This window comes from Pseudophryne corroboree, chromosome 2, assembly GCF_028390025.1.
Source record: "Pseudophryne corroboree isolate aPseCor3 chromosome 2, aPseCor3.hap2, whole genome shotgun sequence".
Classification (NCBI taxonomy): domain Eukaryota; kingdom Metazoa; phylum Chordata; class Amphibia; order Anura; family Myobatrachidae; genus Pseudophryne; species Pseudophryne corroboree.
This window is the reverse complement of record NC_086445.1, coordinates 256,733,896-256,751,417: the sequence shown is the minus strand read 5'-3', so window position 1 is coordinate 256,751,417 and position 17,522 is coordinate 256,733,896. Positions and strand designations below refer to the sequence as shown.

The 17,522-nt window shown below is 48.3% G+C and overlaps 1 protein-coding gene across 2 annotated transcripts in view; it reads right to left on the bottom strand.

The window, feature by feature from the left end:
• Positions 1–17,522, bottom strand: part of LMBR1L (limb development membrane protein 1 like) — a 183,937-nt gene that overhangs the window by 121,732 nt on the left and 44,683 nt on the right. For both annotated transcript variants that reach the window (XM_063952689.1, XM_063952690.1), the window contains exon 2: positions 1,273–1,357. In XM_063952689.1, coding sequence (XP_063808759.1) covers positions 1,273–1,357 — 85 coding nt within the window. The remainder of the gene's footprint in view (positions 1–1,272; positions 1,358–17,522) is intronic.

The following is a 17,522-nucleotide window of genomic DNA, read 5'->3' as shown; positions in this document are numbered from 1 at the left end:
GACTTGTTTGTTAATTTCTTTCCTCGCTCCCCAGTATCCTCCTGGTCTTCATTGTTTGCCTTCCCTTTGCCCGTCCTTCTCTTTTCTTCTCGTGTTACTTCGTGTTTTCACCTACCAGCACTGATTCAGGTCACTCCTGGTTGAACTTGTACTACCTTCAGTGTGGCAAGTCCTGGTGGCATCCCAATACCGGTAGGCACATTGCGCTTTAAGGGAAAAGCGGCAATTATGGGTTAGAAGACCAGCTGGTGAGTTCTACAAGTCTCAACCTGGAGTGTACAAGGATGGGGTCATTCTGACCCAATCGCACGATGCCGTTCATTGCAGTGATCAGGTCAGAAGTGCGCACGCACCGGCGCCGCAGTGCTCCGGCATATGGCTGACAGCCGACGGCTGTCGTTGCCTAGTGATCGCCTCTGTTGATTGACAGGCAGAGAAGGTCGCTGGGTGGAAGAGGGCGGCGCGGCTGCGTTTAGCCGCTGTTTTTTGGGAGCGGTCCGGCCAAACCAGGCATGGCTGGAACTGTGGGGGGAGGCGGGCCGCATCGGCTGCGTGACGTCACACGCAGCCGCCGCGACCCAGGTAGCAATGAGTAGCTCCCGGCCAGCACGCAAAAGCTGCGCTGGCCGGGAGCTACTCCTGAAGTGCAGAAAACATAGCCGCTGCGCGATGCTTTAATACTTCTGCGGGAGGAGGAGGGGCGGGCTCAGATGTGGGGCAGACTAGCCCTGGGCTGAGCCGAGCTAGCCCTGAGCTTTGGCCTTCTTGGGAAGAGAACCGTCGACCACTGAACCATCAATATCCGGCATAACAGTCACCAGGCAGTAATGGACAGAAGAGGAGGTATCACAAAAACTCTTTATTTAAAAAGGAGCAACAAAATTCCCAAACTGCTACACATATCCTAGGACTTAACAATAATGTACTCTCTCAAAGATAAATTACATTTTAAAAAAAACAGTTATACAATTGTCACGTAAAGCTAATAAAGTGGCATCCCTGCCTGCCCCCAAATGTAATTATACAAAAATCTTTGTTTAAAAAATTTATGAAAAATATGTCAAATTATTCATGAACTTGATGCGTTAAATGTTATCCTTTTTTGGCTACACTTGCATTTTACGGAAGTCCCAATTTACTAAGATAGTGCAGAACATACCATATTGGTCACTAAAGGATCACTGATAGTTCTCTAACATTAATGCTTCATGTGCATTACCCTCCATATAGCAAAAAATCAAAACAAAAACCACAAAAAGATAGCGCACTCACCGGTTGTAAAATCAGCATGCTTCTTGAATTTGGTGATTATCATGTACGAAAGTAGGTAAAGAACGGAGAACAGCAAGCTGCAGATCTGCCAAAATAATAAGAATAAAACTGTGACTTTGTTTTCCTGTCTCCAATGCCAAACATCTCTATGGCAAAATAATGTAATATGTAAGTAAAGATACAACAAAAAAGTATTTCCTTGTAATTCCTGTTTTGTTGTTAATCTCTCACTCTAATATTATTTCCTTTAGTACCTATTATGCAACGGCACAAAAAAGCGCTCAATAGTAGGTAGGACCAGACTTTGGTCGACAGTGTCTAGGTCGACCACTATTGGTTGACAGTAAGGTCGACATGTACTAGGTGAGAGAAGGTGGACATGAGTTTTTTTTTTTTTTACTTTTTTGGTGTCGTTTTTTCCATACAGTGACCGAGAACCGCAATTAGTGCACCGTGTCCCCTCGCTATGCTTCGGGCAAGGTGCCTCACTCCCCTACCGCAGCACTCGGCACAGGTTACCATTCCCAATTGTAGTCCACGTGGATCGTAAAGTATGAAAAGGGTAAAAAAAAAAAAAAAAAAAAAAAGGAGGATTGGAAAAGCTCATATCAACCTTTTGTCATGTCAACCTAGAGTCCCTGTCGACCAATAGTGGTCGACCTAGAGACCGGATACCATACAAGTATACTGGAAGAAAACTATTGCATGTTTTCATACTTCCATGGATTGTGTTGTGATCAGTACAGCCTAATATACACGAGAAATAGAGCACTGTTACATTTTTAAATGCAATACAAATTTTTTAAAATACAGAAGGCGTGAACTGTAATTTATATTACCCACTGTTAGTGCACTTTTCATTAATTACCACGTAAAAAGCAAAAAAAAAAAAACCCAACAAACATACATATAGGTGGTTGTATACCCAAAAGAGGGAAAATACCAAACATAGTCCATAGGATGTATGTGCAGACAGCCCGTCATAATTACACTCAGCATGACAGAAATGTAAACACACATACTGTAGGCTGACGTGCAGTGCTCTGAAGGAATCTGCAGTTGTTGGTAACTTTTACGACACTTAAAAAGGTGCATACGCACTTGGCATTTTTGCCCAGCGACGATCGCCGACATCGCTGGGCTGAAAATCGCTCAGTGCACACACACAGAGATTTTTCCCCCTGCCCAGCGATGTCAGCTGGGGTGAAAGGCTTTCCATAGTAGGACGCTATGGAAAGCAGTCCACCCCACCGTTCATTTGCTGGTAATAGCAGCAGATGAACGGCGGCCGCGCATCAGCGCTCATCGCTGAAAGCTCAAAATCGCCCAGTGTGTATGGGCCTTTACTGGAAAAAACAGATACATCTGTTGTGTGTGCAGCCAGCAGAGACATCCTGTATAATTAGCAGGATATTAAATGCAGTGATTGAATCAAGGATTTCGAATATGTTAAATTTCCCTGACCAACCCCCCCACAAACCATGCATTGAAAGAATGGGGATTTAGGTCCAAATACTCGTTGCACAGCAATTTAATGTACACAGTATAAGCATGAAAGCCATTGTTACAAACTAATCCCATTTTAAAACACACCCGTGACTCATAATAAAAGTCATACATCAGAGATCAAGCAGCCAAAACCAGCTTTTGACAGAAGCATTAGCTAATAGAGAAAAAGAAAACAGACACAAAATAGATCATGGTTATCAAAATAGGAAATCTAGACAAGGACATTCAGAGAACACACTAGTCACAGAAAAATAAGATTTTACTTACCGGTAAATCTATTTCTCGTAGTCCGCAGTGGATGCTGGGGACTCCGTAAGGACCATGGGGATAGACTGGCTCCGCAGGAGACATGGGCACTTTAAGAATTTAGATTCTGGTGTGCTCTGGCTTCTCCCTCTATGTCCCTTCTCCAGACCTCAGTTAGAGAAACTGTGCCCGGAAGAGCTGACAGTACAAGGAAAGGATTTTGGTAATCCAGGGCAAGATTCATACCAGCCACACCAATCACACCGTATAACTTGAGATAAACATACCCAGTCAACAGTATGAACAACAACAGAGCAACAGGTCAACCCTGATGCAACCATAACATAACCCTTATTTAAGCAATAACTATATACAAGCATTGCAGAAGAAGTCCGCACTTGGGACGGGCGCCCAGCATCCACTACGGACTACGAGAAATAGATTTACCGGTAAGTAAAATCTTATTTTCTCTAACGTCCTAGTGGATGCTGGGGACTCCGTAAGGACCATGGGGATTATACCAAAGCTCCCAAACGGGCGGGAGAATGCGGATGACTCTGCAGCACCGATTGAGCAAACACAAGGTCCTCCTCGGCCAGGGTATCAAACTTGTAGAACTTTGCAAAAAAGTGTTCGAACCTGACCAAGTAGCCGCTCGGCAAAGCTGTAATGTCGAGACCCCTCGGGCAGCCGCCCAAGAAGAGCCCACCTTCCTAGTGGAATGGGCCATAACTGATTTTGGCAGCGGCAATCCAGCCGCAGAATGAGCCTGCTGAATCGTGTTACAGATCCAGCGAGCAATAGTCTGCTTTGAAGCAGGAGCACCAAGCTTGTTGGAAGCATACAGGATAAACAAAGACTCTGTTTTCCTCACCCTAGCCGTTCTGGCTACATAAACCTTCAAAGCCCTGACTACATCGAGCAACTCTGAATCCTCCAAGTCAGTAGTAGCCACAGGCACCACAATAGGTTGGTTTATATGAAAGGATGAAACCACTTTCGGCAGAAATTGTGGACAGGTCCGCAATTCTGCTCTATCCGCATGGAAAACCAGATAGGGGCTTTTATGTGACAAAGCCGCCAACTCTGACACCTGCCTAGCCGAAGCCAAGGCTAACAGCATGACCACCTTCCACGTGAGATATTTGAACTCCACCGTTTTGAGTGGTTCAAACCAGTGGGATTTCAGGAAACTCAACACCACGTTAAGATCCCAAGGTGCCATTGGAGGCACAAAAGGGGGCTGAATATGCAGCACTCCCTTTACAAACGTCTGAACTTCAGGTAGAGAAGTCAACTCCTTTTGAAAGAAAATGGATAGGGCCGAAATCTGGACCTTAATGGAACCCAATTTTAGGCCCAAATTCACTCCTGACTGTAGGAAGTGAAGGAAACGGCCCAGCTGGAATTCCTCCGTAGGGGCATTCCTGGCCTCACACCAAGCAACATATTTTCGCCATATACGGTGATAATGTTGAGCTGTCACGTCCTTCCTAGCCTTTATAAAGCGTAGGAATGACCTCATCCGGAATGCCTTTCTCCGCTAGGATCCGGCGTTAAACCGCCATGCCGTCAAACGCAGCCGCGGTAATTCTTGGAACAGACAGGGCCCCTGTTGCAACAAGTCCTGTCATAGAGGAAGAGGCCACGGGTCCTCTGTGAGCATTTCTTGCAGATCTGGATACCAAGTCCTTCGTGGCCAATCTGGAACAATGAGTATCGTTCTCACTCCTCTTTTTCTGATTATTCTCAGCACCTTGGGTATGAGAGGAAGAGGAGGAAATACATAGACCGACTGGAACACCCACGGTGTCACCAGGGCATCTACAGCTATCGCCTGAGGGTCTCTTGACCTGGCGCAATACCTCTGTAGCTTTTTTGTTGAGGCGGGATGCCATCATGTCCACCTGTGGCAGTACCCACCGGACTTGCAGTCTGTGCGAAGACTTCCTGATGAAGTCCCCACTCTCCCGGGTGGAGGTCGTGTCTGCTGAGGAAGTCTGCTTCCCAGTTGTCCACTCCCGGGATGAACACTGCTGACAGTGCGCTTACGTGATTTTCCGCCCAGCGAAGAATTCTGGTGGCTTCCGCCATCGCTACCCTGCTCCTTGTGCCGCCTTGTCGGTTTACATGAGCCACTGCGGTGATGGTGTCTGAATGAATCAGAACCGGTTGGTCGCGAAGCAGGGTCTCCGCTTGACGTAGGGCATTGTATACGGCCCTTAGTTCCAGGATGTTGATGTGACGGCAAGTCTCCTGACTTGACCACAGACCTTGGAAATGTCTTCCCTGTGTGACTGCTCCCCACCCTCGGAGGCTTGCATCCGTGGTTACCAGGACCCAGTCCTGAATGCTGAATCTGCGGCCCTCGAGAAGGTGAGCACTCTGCAGCCACCACAGGAGATACACCCTGGCCCTGGGGGATAGGGTGATTAACCGATGCATCTGAAGATGTGATCCGGACCACTTGTCCAGTAAGTCCCATTGAAAGGTCCTCGCATGGAACCTGCCAAAGTGAATGGCCTCGTATGATGCCACCATCCTTCCCAGGACTCGAGTGCAGTGATGCACTGACACCTGTTTTGGTTTTAATAGGTTCCTGACCAGTGTCATGAGCTCCTGAGCTCTATCGGGAGATAAACCCTTTTCTGGTCTGTGTCTAGAATCATGCCTAGGAAAGGCAGACTAGCCGTAGGAACCAACTGCGACTTTGGAATATTTAGAATCCAGCCGTGTTGCCGTTACACTTCCAGAGAAAGTGCTACGCTGATCAGCAACTGCTCTCTTGATCCCGCTTTTATGAGGAGATCGTCCAAGTATGTGATAATTGCGACCCCTTGCTTCCACAGGAGTACCATCATTTCCGCCATTACCTTGGTAAATATTCTCGGTGCCGTGGAGAGACCAAACGGCAACGTCTGAAATTGGTAATGACAATCCTGTACCACAAATCTGAGGTACGCCTGATGAGGTGGATAAATGGGGACATGAAGGTATGCATCCTTTATGTCCAGAGACACCATAAAATCCCCCCCTTCCGGGCTTGCGACGACCGCTCTCAGCGATTCCATCTTGAACTTGAACCTTTTCAGGTATATGTTCAGGGATTTTAAATTCAATATGGGTCTGACCGAACCGTCCGGTTTCGGGACTACAACATAATAACTAGTGATGAGCGGGTTCGGTTCCTCGGAAACCGAACCCCCCCGAACTTCACCCATTTTACACGGGTCCGAGGCATACTCAGAATCTCCCGTATGGCTCGGTTAATCCGAGCGCGCCCGAACGTCATCATCCCGCTGTCGGATTCTCGCGAGATTCGGATTCTATATAAGCAGCCGCGCGTCGCCGCCATTTTCACTCGTGCATTGGAAATGTTAGGGAGAGGACGTGGCTGGCGTCCTCTCCGTTTATTAACAATATTTGTGCTTATTGCTTAATTGTGGGGACTGGGGAGCAGCTGCATTATATAGGAGGAGTACAGTGCAGAGTTTTGCTGACAGTGACCACCAGTATACGTTGTCTGCCTGAAAAACACTCCATATCTGTGCTCAGTGTGCTGCATATATCTGTGCTCACACTGCTTAATTGTGGGGACTGGGGAGCAGCTGCATTATATAGGAGGAGTACAGTGCAGAGTTTTGCTGACAGTGACCACCAGTATACGTTGTCTGCCTGAAAAACACTCCATATCTGTGCTCCGTGTGCTGCATATATCTGTGCTCACACTGCTTTATTGTGGGCACTGGGTACCACCAGTATATTATATAGGAGGAGTACAGTGCAGAGTTTTGCTGACCAGTGACCACCAGTTGATATAGCAGTACGGTACGGAAGGCCACTGCTCTACCTACCTCTCTGTGTCGTCAAGTATACTATCCATCCATACCTGTGGTGCATTTCAGTTGTGCGCAGTATATATAGTAGTAGGCCATTGCTATTGATACTGGCATATAATTCCACACATTAAAAAAATGGAGAACAAAAATGTGGAGGTTAAAATAGGGAAAGATCAAGATCCACTTCCACCTCGTGCTGAAGCTGCTGCCACTAGTCATGGCCGAGACGATGAAAAGCCATCAACGTCGTCTGCCAAGGCCGATGCCCAATGCCATAGTAGAGAGCATGTAAAATCCAAAAAACAAAAGTTCAGTAAAATGACCCAAAAATCAAAATTGAAAAGCGTCTGATGAGAAGCGTAAACTTGCCAATATGCCATTTACGACACGGAGTGGCAAGGAACGGCTGAGGCCCTGGCCTATGTTCATGGCTAGTGGTTCAGCTTCACATGAGGATGGAAGCACTCATCCTCTTGCTAGAAAAATTAAAAGACTTAAGCTGGCTAAAGCACAGCAAAGAACTGTGCGTTCTTCTAAATCCCAAATCCCAAGGAGAGTCCAATTGTGTCGGTTGCGATGCCTGACCTTCCCAACACTGGACGGGAAGAGCTTGCGCCTTCCACCATTTGCACGCCCCCTGCAAGTGCTGGAAGGAGCACCCGCAGTCCAGTTCCTGATAGTCAAATTGAAGATGTCACTGTTGAAGTACACCAGGAGGAGGATATGGGTGTTGCTGGCGCTGGGGAGGAAATTGACAAGGAGGATTCTGATGGTGAGGTGGTTTGTTTAAGTCAGGCACCCGGGGAAATACCTGTTGTCCGTGGGACGAATATGGCCATTGACATGCCTGGTCAAAATACAAAAAAAAAAAAAAATCACCTCTTCGGTGTGGAATTATTTCAACACAAATGCGGACAACAGGTGTCAAGCCGTGTGTTGCCTTTGTCAAGCTGTAATAAGTAGGGGTAAGGACGTTAACCACCTCGGAACATCCTCCCTTATACGTCACCTGGTCCACATTCATCATAAGTCAGTGACAAGTTCAAAAACTTTGGATGACAGCGGAAGCAGTCCACTGACCACTAAATCCCTTCCTCTTGTAACCAAGCTCCTGCAAACCACACCACCAACTCCCTCAGTGTCAATTTCCACCTTACACAGGAAAGCCAATAGTCCTGCAGGCCATGTCACTGGCAAGTCTGACGAGTCCTCTCCTGCCTGGGATTCCTCTGATGCATCCTTGAGTGTAACGCCTACTGCTGCTGGCGCTGCTGTTGTTGCTGCTGGGAGTCGATCGTCATCCCAGAGGGGAAGTCGGAAGACCACTTGTACTACTTCCAGTAAGCAATTGACTGTCCAACAGTCCTTTGCGAGGAAGATGAAATATCACAGCAGTCATCCTGCTGCAAAGCGGATAACTCAGGCCTTGGCAGCCTGGGTGGTGATTAACGTGGTTCCGGTATCCACCGTTAATTCACAGGCAACTAGAGACTTGATTGAGGTACTGTGTCCCCGGTATCAAATACCATCTAGGTTCCATTTCTCTAGGCAGGCGATACCGAAAATGTACACACAGACGTCAGAAAGAGTCACCAGTGTCCTAAAAAATGCAGTTGTACCCAATGTCCACTTAACCACGGACATGTGGACAAGTGGAGCAGGGCAGACTCAGGACTATATGACTGTGACAGCCCACTGGGTAGATGTATTGCCTCCCGCAGCAAGAACAGCAGCGGCGGCACCAGTAGCAGCAGCTCGCAAACGAAACTCGTTCCTAGGCAGGCTACGCTTTGTATCACCGCTTTCCAGAAGAGGCACACAACTCTTACGGAAACTGAGGAACATCATCGCAGAATGGCTTACCCCAAATGGACTCTCCTGGGGATTTGTGACATCGGACAACGCCAGCAATATTGTGCGTGCATTACACCTGGGCAAATTCCAGCACGTCCCATGTTTTGCACATACATTGAATTTGGTGGTGCAGAATTATTTTAAAAACGACAGGGGCGTGCAAGAGATGCTGTCGGTGGCCCGAAGAATTGCGGGCCACTTTCGGCATTCAGCCACCGCGTGCCGAAGACTGGAGCACCACCAAACCGTCCTGAACCTGCCCTGCCATCATCTGAAGCAAGAGGTGGTAACGAGGTGGAATTCAACCCTCTATATGCTTCAGAGGATGGAGGAGCAGCAAAAGGCCATTCAAGCCTATACATCTGCCCACGATATAGGCAAAGGAGGGGGAATGCACCTGACTCAAGCGCAGTGGAGAATGATTTCAACGTTGTGCAAGGTTCTGCAACCCTTTGAACTTGCCACACGTGAAGTCAGTTCAGACACTGCCAGCCTGAGTCAGGTCATTCCCCTCATCAGGCTTTTGCAGAAGAAGCTGGAGACATTGAAGGAGGAGCTAAAACAGAGCGATTCCGCTAGGCATGTGGGATTTGTGGATGGAGCCCTTAATTCGCTTAACCAGGATTCACGGGTGGTCAATCTGTTGAAATCAGAGCACTACATTTTGGCCACCGTGCTCGATCCTAGATTTAAAACCTACGTTGTATCTCTTTCCAGCAGACACAAGTCTGCAGAGGTTCAAAGACCTGCTGGTGAGCAAATTGTCAAGTCAAGCGGAACGTGACCCGTCAACAGCTCCTCCTTCACATTCTCCCGCAACTGGGGGTGCAAGGAAAAGGCTAAGAATTCCGAGCCCACCCGCTGGCGGTGATGCAGAGCAGTCTGGAGCGAGTGTTGACATCTGGTCCGGACTGAAGGACCTGCCAACGATTACTGACATGTCGTCTACTGTCACTGCATATGATTCTCTCACCATTGAAAGAATGGTGGAGGATTATATGAGTGACCACATCCAAGTAGGCACGTCAGACAGTCCGTACGTATACTGGCAGGAAAAAGGCAATTTGGAGGCCCTTGCACAAACTGGCTGTATTTTACCTAAGTTGCCCACCCTCCAGTGTGTACTCCAAAAGAGTGTTTAGTGCAGCCGCTCACCTTGTCAGCAATCGGCGTACGAGGTTACTTTCAGAAAATGTGGAGATGATGATGTTCATCAAAATGAATTATAATCAATTCCTCCGTGGAGACATTCACCAGCAATTGCCTCCAGAAAGTACACAGGGACCTGAGATAGTGGATTCCAGTGGGGACGAATTAATAATCTGTGAGGAGGGGGATGTACACAGTGAAAGGGGTGAGGAATCGGAGGATGATGATGAGGAGGACATCTTGCCTCTGTAGAGCCAGTTTGTGCAAGGAGAGATTGATTGCTTCTTTTTGGTGGGGGCCCAAACCAACCAGTCATTTCAGTCACAGTCGTGTGGCAGACCCTGTCGCTGAAATGATGGGTTCGTTAAAGTGTGCATGTCCTGTTTATACTACATAAGGGTGGGTGGGAGGATCCAAGGACAATTCCATCTTGCACCTCTTTTTTCTTTCATTTTTCTTTGCATCATGTGCTGTTTGGGGACAATTTTTTGGAAGTGCCATCCTGCCTGACACTGCAGTGCCACTCCTAGATGGGCAAGGTGTTTGTGACGGCCACTTGTGTCGCTTAGCTTAGTCACACAGCGACCTTGGTGCGCCTCTTTTTTTCTTTGCATCATGTGCTGTTTGGGGACAATTTTTTGGAAGTGCCATCCTGCCTGACACTGCAGTGCCACTCCTAGATGGGCCAGGTGTTTGTGTCGGCCACTTGTGTCGCTTAGCTTAGCCATCCAGTGACCTCGGTGCAAATTTTAGGACTAAAAATAATATTGTGAGGTGTTCAGAATAGACTGAAAATGAGTGGAAATTATGGTTATTGAGGTTAATAATACTATGGGATCAAAATGACCCCCAAATTCTATGATTTAAGCTGTTTTTAAGGGTTTTTTGTAAAAAAACACCCGAATCCAAAACACACTCGAATCAGACAAAAAATTTTCAGGGAGGTTTTGCCAAAACGCGTCCGAATCCAAAACACGGCCGCGGAACCGAATCCAAAACCCGAAAAATTTCCGGTGCACATCACTAATAATAACCCCCTCCTTGTTGAAGGAGGGGAACCTTGACCACCACCTGTTGAAGATACAATTTGTTAATTGCAGTTAACACTATTTCCCTCTCGTGGGGGGAAGCCGGCAGGGCCGTCGGTGAAGGGGCATCTCCTCGAAGTCCAGCTTGTATCCCTGAGACACAATATCTATTGCCTAGGGATCCAACAGGGAGTGAACCCATTTGTGGCTGAAATTTCGAAGACATGCCCCCACCGGGACTAGCTCCGCCTGTGGAGCCCCAGCGACATGCGGTGGATTTTGTAGAGGCCGGGGAGGACTTCTGTTCCTGGGAACTAGCTGTGTTGTGCAGCTTCTTTCCTCTGCCCCTGCCTCTGGCAAGAAAGGAAGCACCTCGGACTTTGTTTCTTTGTGATCGAAAGGACTGCATTTGATAATGTCGTGCTTTCCTAGGCTGTGCTGGAATATAAGGCAAAAGATCAGAATTACCAGCTATAGCTGTGGAGACCAGGTCCGAGATCCCTTCTCCACACAATCCTCAGCCTTGTAAGGTAAACCTTCCATATGCCTCTTAAGTCGGCATCACCTGTCCATTGCATGTTCCACAGGACACGTCAAGCAGAAATCGACATGGCGTCGACTCTAGAACCCAGTAGACTAAGGTCTCTTTGGGAATTAGATAGATAAACCGACTGGTACACCCACGGTGTTACTAGAGCGTCCACAGCGATCGCCTGGGGGTCCCTTGACCTGGCGCAATATCTTTTTAGCTTTTTGTTGAGGCGGGACGCCATCATGTCCACCTGTGGTCTTACCCACCGGTTTACCAGCATTTGGAAGACTTCTGGATGAAGTCCCCATTCTCCCGGGTGGAGGTCGTGCCTGCTGAGGAAGTCTGCTTCCCAGTTGTCCACTCCCGGAATGAACACTGCTGTCAGTTCTAACACATGATTTTCCGCCCATCGGAGAATCCTTGTGGCTTCTGCCATTTCCCTCCTGCTTCTTGTGCCGCCCTGTCTGTTTACATGGGCGACCGCCGTGATGTTGTCCGATTGGATCAGTACCGGCTGGTTCTGAAGCAGGGGCCTTGCTTGGCTTAGGGCATTGTAAATGGCCCTTAGCTCTAGAATATTTATGTGAAGCGAAATCTCCTGATTTGACCACAGGCCTTGGAAATTTCTTCCCTGTGTGACTGCGCCCCAGCCCCGAAGGCTGGCATCCGTGGTCACCAGGACCCAGTCCTGTATTCCGAATCTGCGGCCCTCTAGTAGAGGAGCCCTCTGCAGCCACCACAGCAGCGACACCCTGGTCCTTGCCGACAGGGTTATCCGCTGTTGCATCTGGAGATGGGACCCGGACCATTTGTCCAACAGGTCCTACTGGAAAGTCCTTGCGTGGAACCTTCCGAATGGAATCGCTTCGTACGAAGCTACCATTTTTCCCAGGACTCGTGTGCATTGATGTACCAACACCTGTCCTGGTTTTAGGAGGTCTCTGACTAGAGATGACAACTCCTCGGCTTTTTCCACTGGAAGAAACACTTTTTTTCTGGTCTGTGTCCAGAATCATTCCCAGGAACAGAAGACGTGTCGTCGGGACCAGCTGTGACTTTGGAATATTGAGAATCCAGCCGTGCTGTTGTAGCACTTCCCGAGAAAGTGCTACCCCCACTACCAACTGTTCCTTGGACCTCGCCTTTATCAGGAGATCGTCCAAGTACGGGATAAGTAAAACTCCCTTCTTGCGAAGGAGTATCATCATTTCGGCCATTACCTTGGTAAAGACCCTCGGTGCCGTGGATAACCCAAACGGCAGCGTCTGGAACTGATAGTGACAGTCCTGTACCACAAATCTGAGGTACTCCTGGTGAGGAGGGTAAATGGGGACATGCAGGTACGCATCCTTGATGTCCAGGGAGACCATGTAATCCCCCTCGTCCAGGCTCGCAATAACCACCCTGAGCGATTCCATCTTGAACTTGAACCTTTTGATATAAGTGTTCAAGGATTTTTAATTTAAGATGGGTCTCACCGAACCGTCCGGTTTCGGTACCACAAACATTGTGGAATAGTAACCCTTCCCTTGCTGAAGGAGGGGTACCTTGACAATCACTTGCTGTGAATACAGTTTTTGGATAGCCACCAACACTGCCTCCCTGGCAGAGGGAGTTGCTGGTAAGGCAGATTTTAGAAAACGGCGGGGGGGGGGGGGGACGTCTCGAATTCCAGCCTGTACCCCTGAGATACTACTTGAAGGGCCCAGGGATCCACCTGTGAGAGAGCCCACTGTGTGCTGAAATTTCCGAGACGGGCCCCCACCGTACCCGGATCCGCCTGTGAAGCCCCGGCGTCATGCTGTGGACTTACCGGACGCGGGGGAGGACTTTTGCTCTTGGGAACTGGCTGTATGCTGCAGCTTTTTCCCTCTACCGTTGCCTCTCGGCAGAAAGGATGCGCCTCGAGCCCTCTTGTGTTTATGGGGCCGAAAGGACTGTACTTGATAATACGGTGCCTTCTTTTGCTGTGGGGTAGCCTGTGGCAAAAATGTCGATTTCCCAGCCGTAGCTGTGGAAACGAGGTCTGAAAGACCATCCCCAAACCGTTCCACCCCCTTATAAGGCAAAACTTCCATGTGCCTTTTTGAATCGGCATCACCTGACCACTGCCGAGTCCATAACCCCCTTCTGGCGGCAATGGACATTGCGCTTATTTTTGATGCCTGCCGGCAAATATCCCTCTGTGCATCACGCATGTATAAGACAGCGTCCTTTATATGCTCTACTGTCAGCAAAATAGTGTCCCTATCCAGGGTATCAATATTATCCGACAGGGAATCTGACCACGCAGCAGCAGCACTGCACATCCATGCTGATGCAATCGCTGGTCGCAATATAATGCCCGTGTGTGTATATATAGCTTTTAGGGTAGCCTCCTGCTTTCTATCAGCAGGATCCTTTAGGGCGGCCGTATCCGGAGACGGTAGTGCCATCTGTTTTGATAAACGTGTAAGCGCTTTATCTACCCTAGGGGACGTTTCCCAACGTGACCTATCCTCTGGCGGGAAAGGGTACGCTGCCAATAACCGTTTAGAAATTATCAATTTCTTATCGGGGGAAGTCCAGGCTTCCTCACACACACCTCATTTAATTCCTCAGATGCAGGAAAAACTACTGGTAGTTTTCTCACCGAACATAATACCCTTTTTTGTGGTACCTGGGGTACTATCAGAAATGTGTAATACATTTTTCATTGCCTTAATCATGTAGCGGGTGGACCTATCGGAGGGTACACTAGTCTCATCGTCGTCGACACTGGAGTCGGTATCCGTGTCGACATCTGTGTCTGCCATCTGAGGTAGCGGGCGTTTTAAAGCCCCGGATGACATTTGAGACGCTGGAACAGTCACAAGCTGAGTAGCCGGCTGTCCTATGTCGTCAAACCTTTTATGTAAGGAGCTGACACTGTCACGTAATTCCTTCCATAAGTCCATCCACACAGGTGTCGACCCCTCAGGGGGTGACAACACATTTACAGGCATTTGCTCTGCCTCCACATCATTTTCCTCATCATACATGTCGACACAGCGGTACCGACACACAGCACACACAGGGAATGCTCTGACAGAGGACAGGACTACACAAAGCCCTTTGGGGAGACAGAGGGAGAGTATGCCAGCACACACCAGAGCGCTATATACCACAGGGATATCACCTATAAAGAGTGTTTTATCTTATAGCTGCATATATATATTATACTGCGCCTAAATTTGTGCCCCCCCTCTCTTTTTTACCCTTTCTGTAGTGCAGGACTACAGGGGAGAGCCAGGGAGCGATCATTCCAGCGGAGCTGTGAGGGAAAATGGCGCCAGTGTGCCGAGGGAGATGGCTCCGCCCCTTTTTCGGCGGGCTTTCTCCTGCTTTTTGTGTTATTCTGGCAGGGGCAATTTACACCTATATAGCCTCTGGGGCTATATATGGTGTCAGTTTTGCCAGCCAAGGTGTTAATATTGCTGCTCAGGGCGCCCCCCCCCACCCCCCCATCAGTGACCGAAGTGTGTGGTGTGCATGAGGAGCAATGGCGCACAGCTGCAGTGCTGTGCGCTACCTTGGAGAAGACAGAAGTCTTCAGCCGCCGATTTTCCGGACCTTCTTGCTTCTGGCTCTGTAAGGGGGGCGGCGGCGCGGCTCCGGGAACGGACAACGAGGTCGGGTCCTGTGTGCGATCCCTCTGGAGCTAATGGTGTCCAGTAGCCTAAGAAGCCCAAGCTACCACCACTTAGGTAGGTTCGCTTCTTCTCCCCTTAGTCCCTCGCTGCAGTGAGCCTGTTGCCAGCAGGTCTCACTGTAAAATAAAAAACCTAAACTATACTTTCTTTCTAGGAGCTCAGGAGAGCCCCTAGTGTGCATCCAGCTCGGCCGGGCACAGATATCTAACTGAGGCTTGGAGGAGGGTCATAGGGGGAGGAGCCAGTGCACACCAGATGGACCTAAATCTTTCTTTAGATGTTCCCAGTCTCCTGCGGAGCCCGTCTATTCCCCATGGTCCTTACGGAGTCCCCAGCATCCACTAGGATGTCAGAGAAATTTAATGTTTAGGGGTAAAAAGCAAGCATGTTTAAGTGTTGCAGGGGTGACTACTAATATTTGGATGGATTCATATTATAAGGATTACGCTATAAAATACATTTTTAGGTGGGTATACATCAAAGCTTGGAGAGAGAGAGAAAATTGTGGGAGATCAAGTACCAATCAGCTCCATAACGCAGCCTGTACAATGGACAAGATTCAGGTTGGATCGCAGTACGCGATCCACCCACAAAAATTGCTAAAAAGATGTGGGCGCATGCGCAGTGGCACGAATGGGGGCGTGTTTGGGGCAGATGCGTGATGTCACATGCAGCCGATGCGATCAGAAAGATACGCTGGCTGGAGGCAACTCTAATTTCTGCAATCAAGCACAAATAGTGTGATCGCAATTTCTCCTTGATCAAGGGCAAGAGCCGGGGGAGCGGCGGTCAGCATGCTGGACGGCCCAGCCCTGAGATGGGCGGTCCCCAGCATGCAATCACAAGGACTGCAAATTCTGCTACTTAGCAGAATTTGCAATCCAACCTGAATCAGGCCCAATGAGCGATAGAAGCTGATTGGTTAGTGCTTTCTCTCTCCCCATGCTTTTATAAATACTGGTCGCTCATATTAGAACCCCTATGTGCTCTGCCACACAAGTGATTTAGACTCTCCAATCCCATAATTAAGTCACCTTGCATGAGTTTGAGGTGATTAATCCTATCCATAGAGCTTAATGTGAAATTACACAATCCAGACATTTTGCAGGAAAGCTTCATTGAAATAAAGAAAACAGGAAGGTTTGTATTTTCCTTTGAGGGATTCTTTTTTATGAAAGGAATTGCAAAAAACGGTGTTGTGCATTTTCATTTTCAGTCAGATCAGATTCAATTGCAGATACTAAAAGTTTTCCCTATAGCGCTAGCTTAAGCCAGGTGTTTTTCCAGTTTTCGACGTGGACAGAGTCTCAACATGAAATACAAAAAAAAAAAAAAAAAAAGAAGAAGAAGAAGGAAACAGATGTTTGTTCGGTTAAAGTTAGTTTGAAGTGTCTGACAGCACTGACTGTCTGGCAAACACAATTTGTTGCATATGTAAGGAAAAGATTGTGCAGAAATGAAAAATAAAAATTTACTTACCGATAATTCTATTTCTCGTAGTCCGTAGTGGATGCTGGGGACTCCGTAAGGACCATGGGGAATAGCGGCTCCGCAGGAGACTGGGCACATCTAAAGAAAGCTTTAGGACTAACTGGTGTGCACTGGCTCCTCCCCCTATGACCCTCCTCCAAGCCTCAGTTAGGAAACTGTGCCCGGACGAGCGTACACAATAAGGAAGGATTTTGAATCCCGGGTAAGACTCATACCAGCCACACCAATCACACCGTATAACTTGTGATCTGAACCCAGTTAACAGTATGATAACAGAGGAGCCTCTGAAAAGATGGCTCCCAACAATAATAACCCAATTTTTGTAACAATAACTATGTACAAGTATTGCAGACAATCCGCACTTGGGATGGGCGCCCAGCATCCACTACGGACTACGAGAAATAGAATTATCGGTAAGTAAATTCTTATTTTCTCTAACGTCCTAAGTGGATGCTGGGGACTCCGTAAGGACCATGGGGATTATACCAAAGCTCCCAAACGGGCGGGAGAGTGCGGATGACTCTGCAGCACCGAATGAGAGAACTCCAGGTCCTCCTCAGCCAGGGTATCAAATTTGTAGAATTTAGCAAACGTGTTTGCCCCTGACCAAGTAGCTGCTCGGCAAAGTTGTAAAGCCGAGACCCCTCGGGCAGCCGCCCAAGATGAGCCCACTTTCCTTGTGGAACGGGCTTTTACAGATTTTAGCTGTGGCAAGCCTGCCACAGAATGTGCAAGCTGAATTGTACTACAAATCCAACGAGCAATAGTCTGCTTAGAAGCAGGAGCATCCAGCATGTTGGGTGCATACAGGATAAACAGCGAGTCAGATTTCCTGACTCCAGCCGACCTGGAACATATTTTCAGGGCCCTGACAACATCCAGCAACTTGGATTCCTCCAAGTCCCTAGTAGCCGCAGGCACCACAATAGGT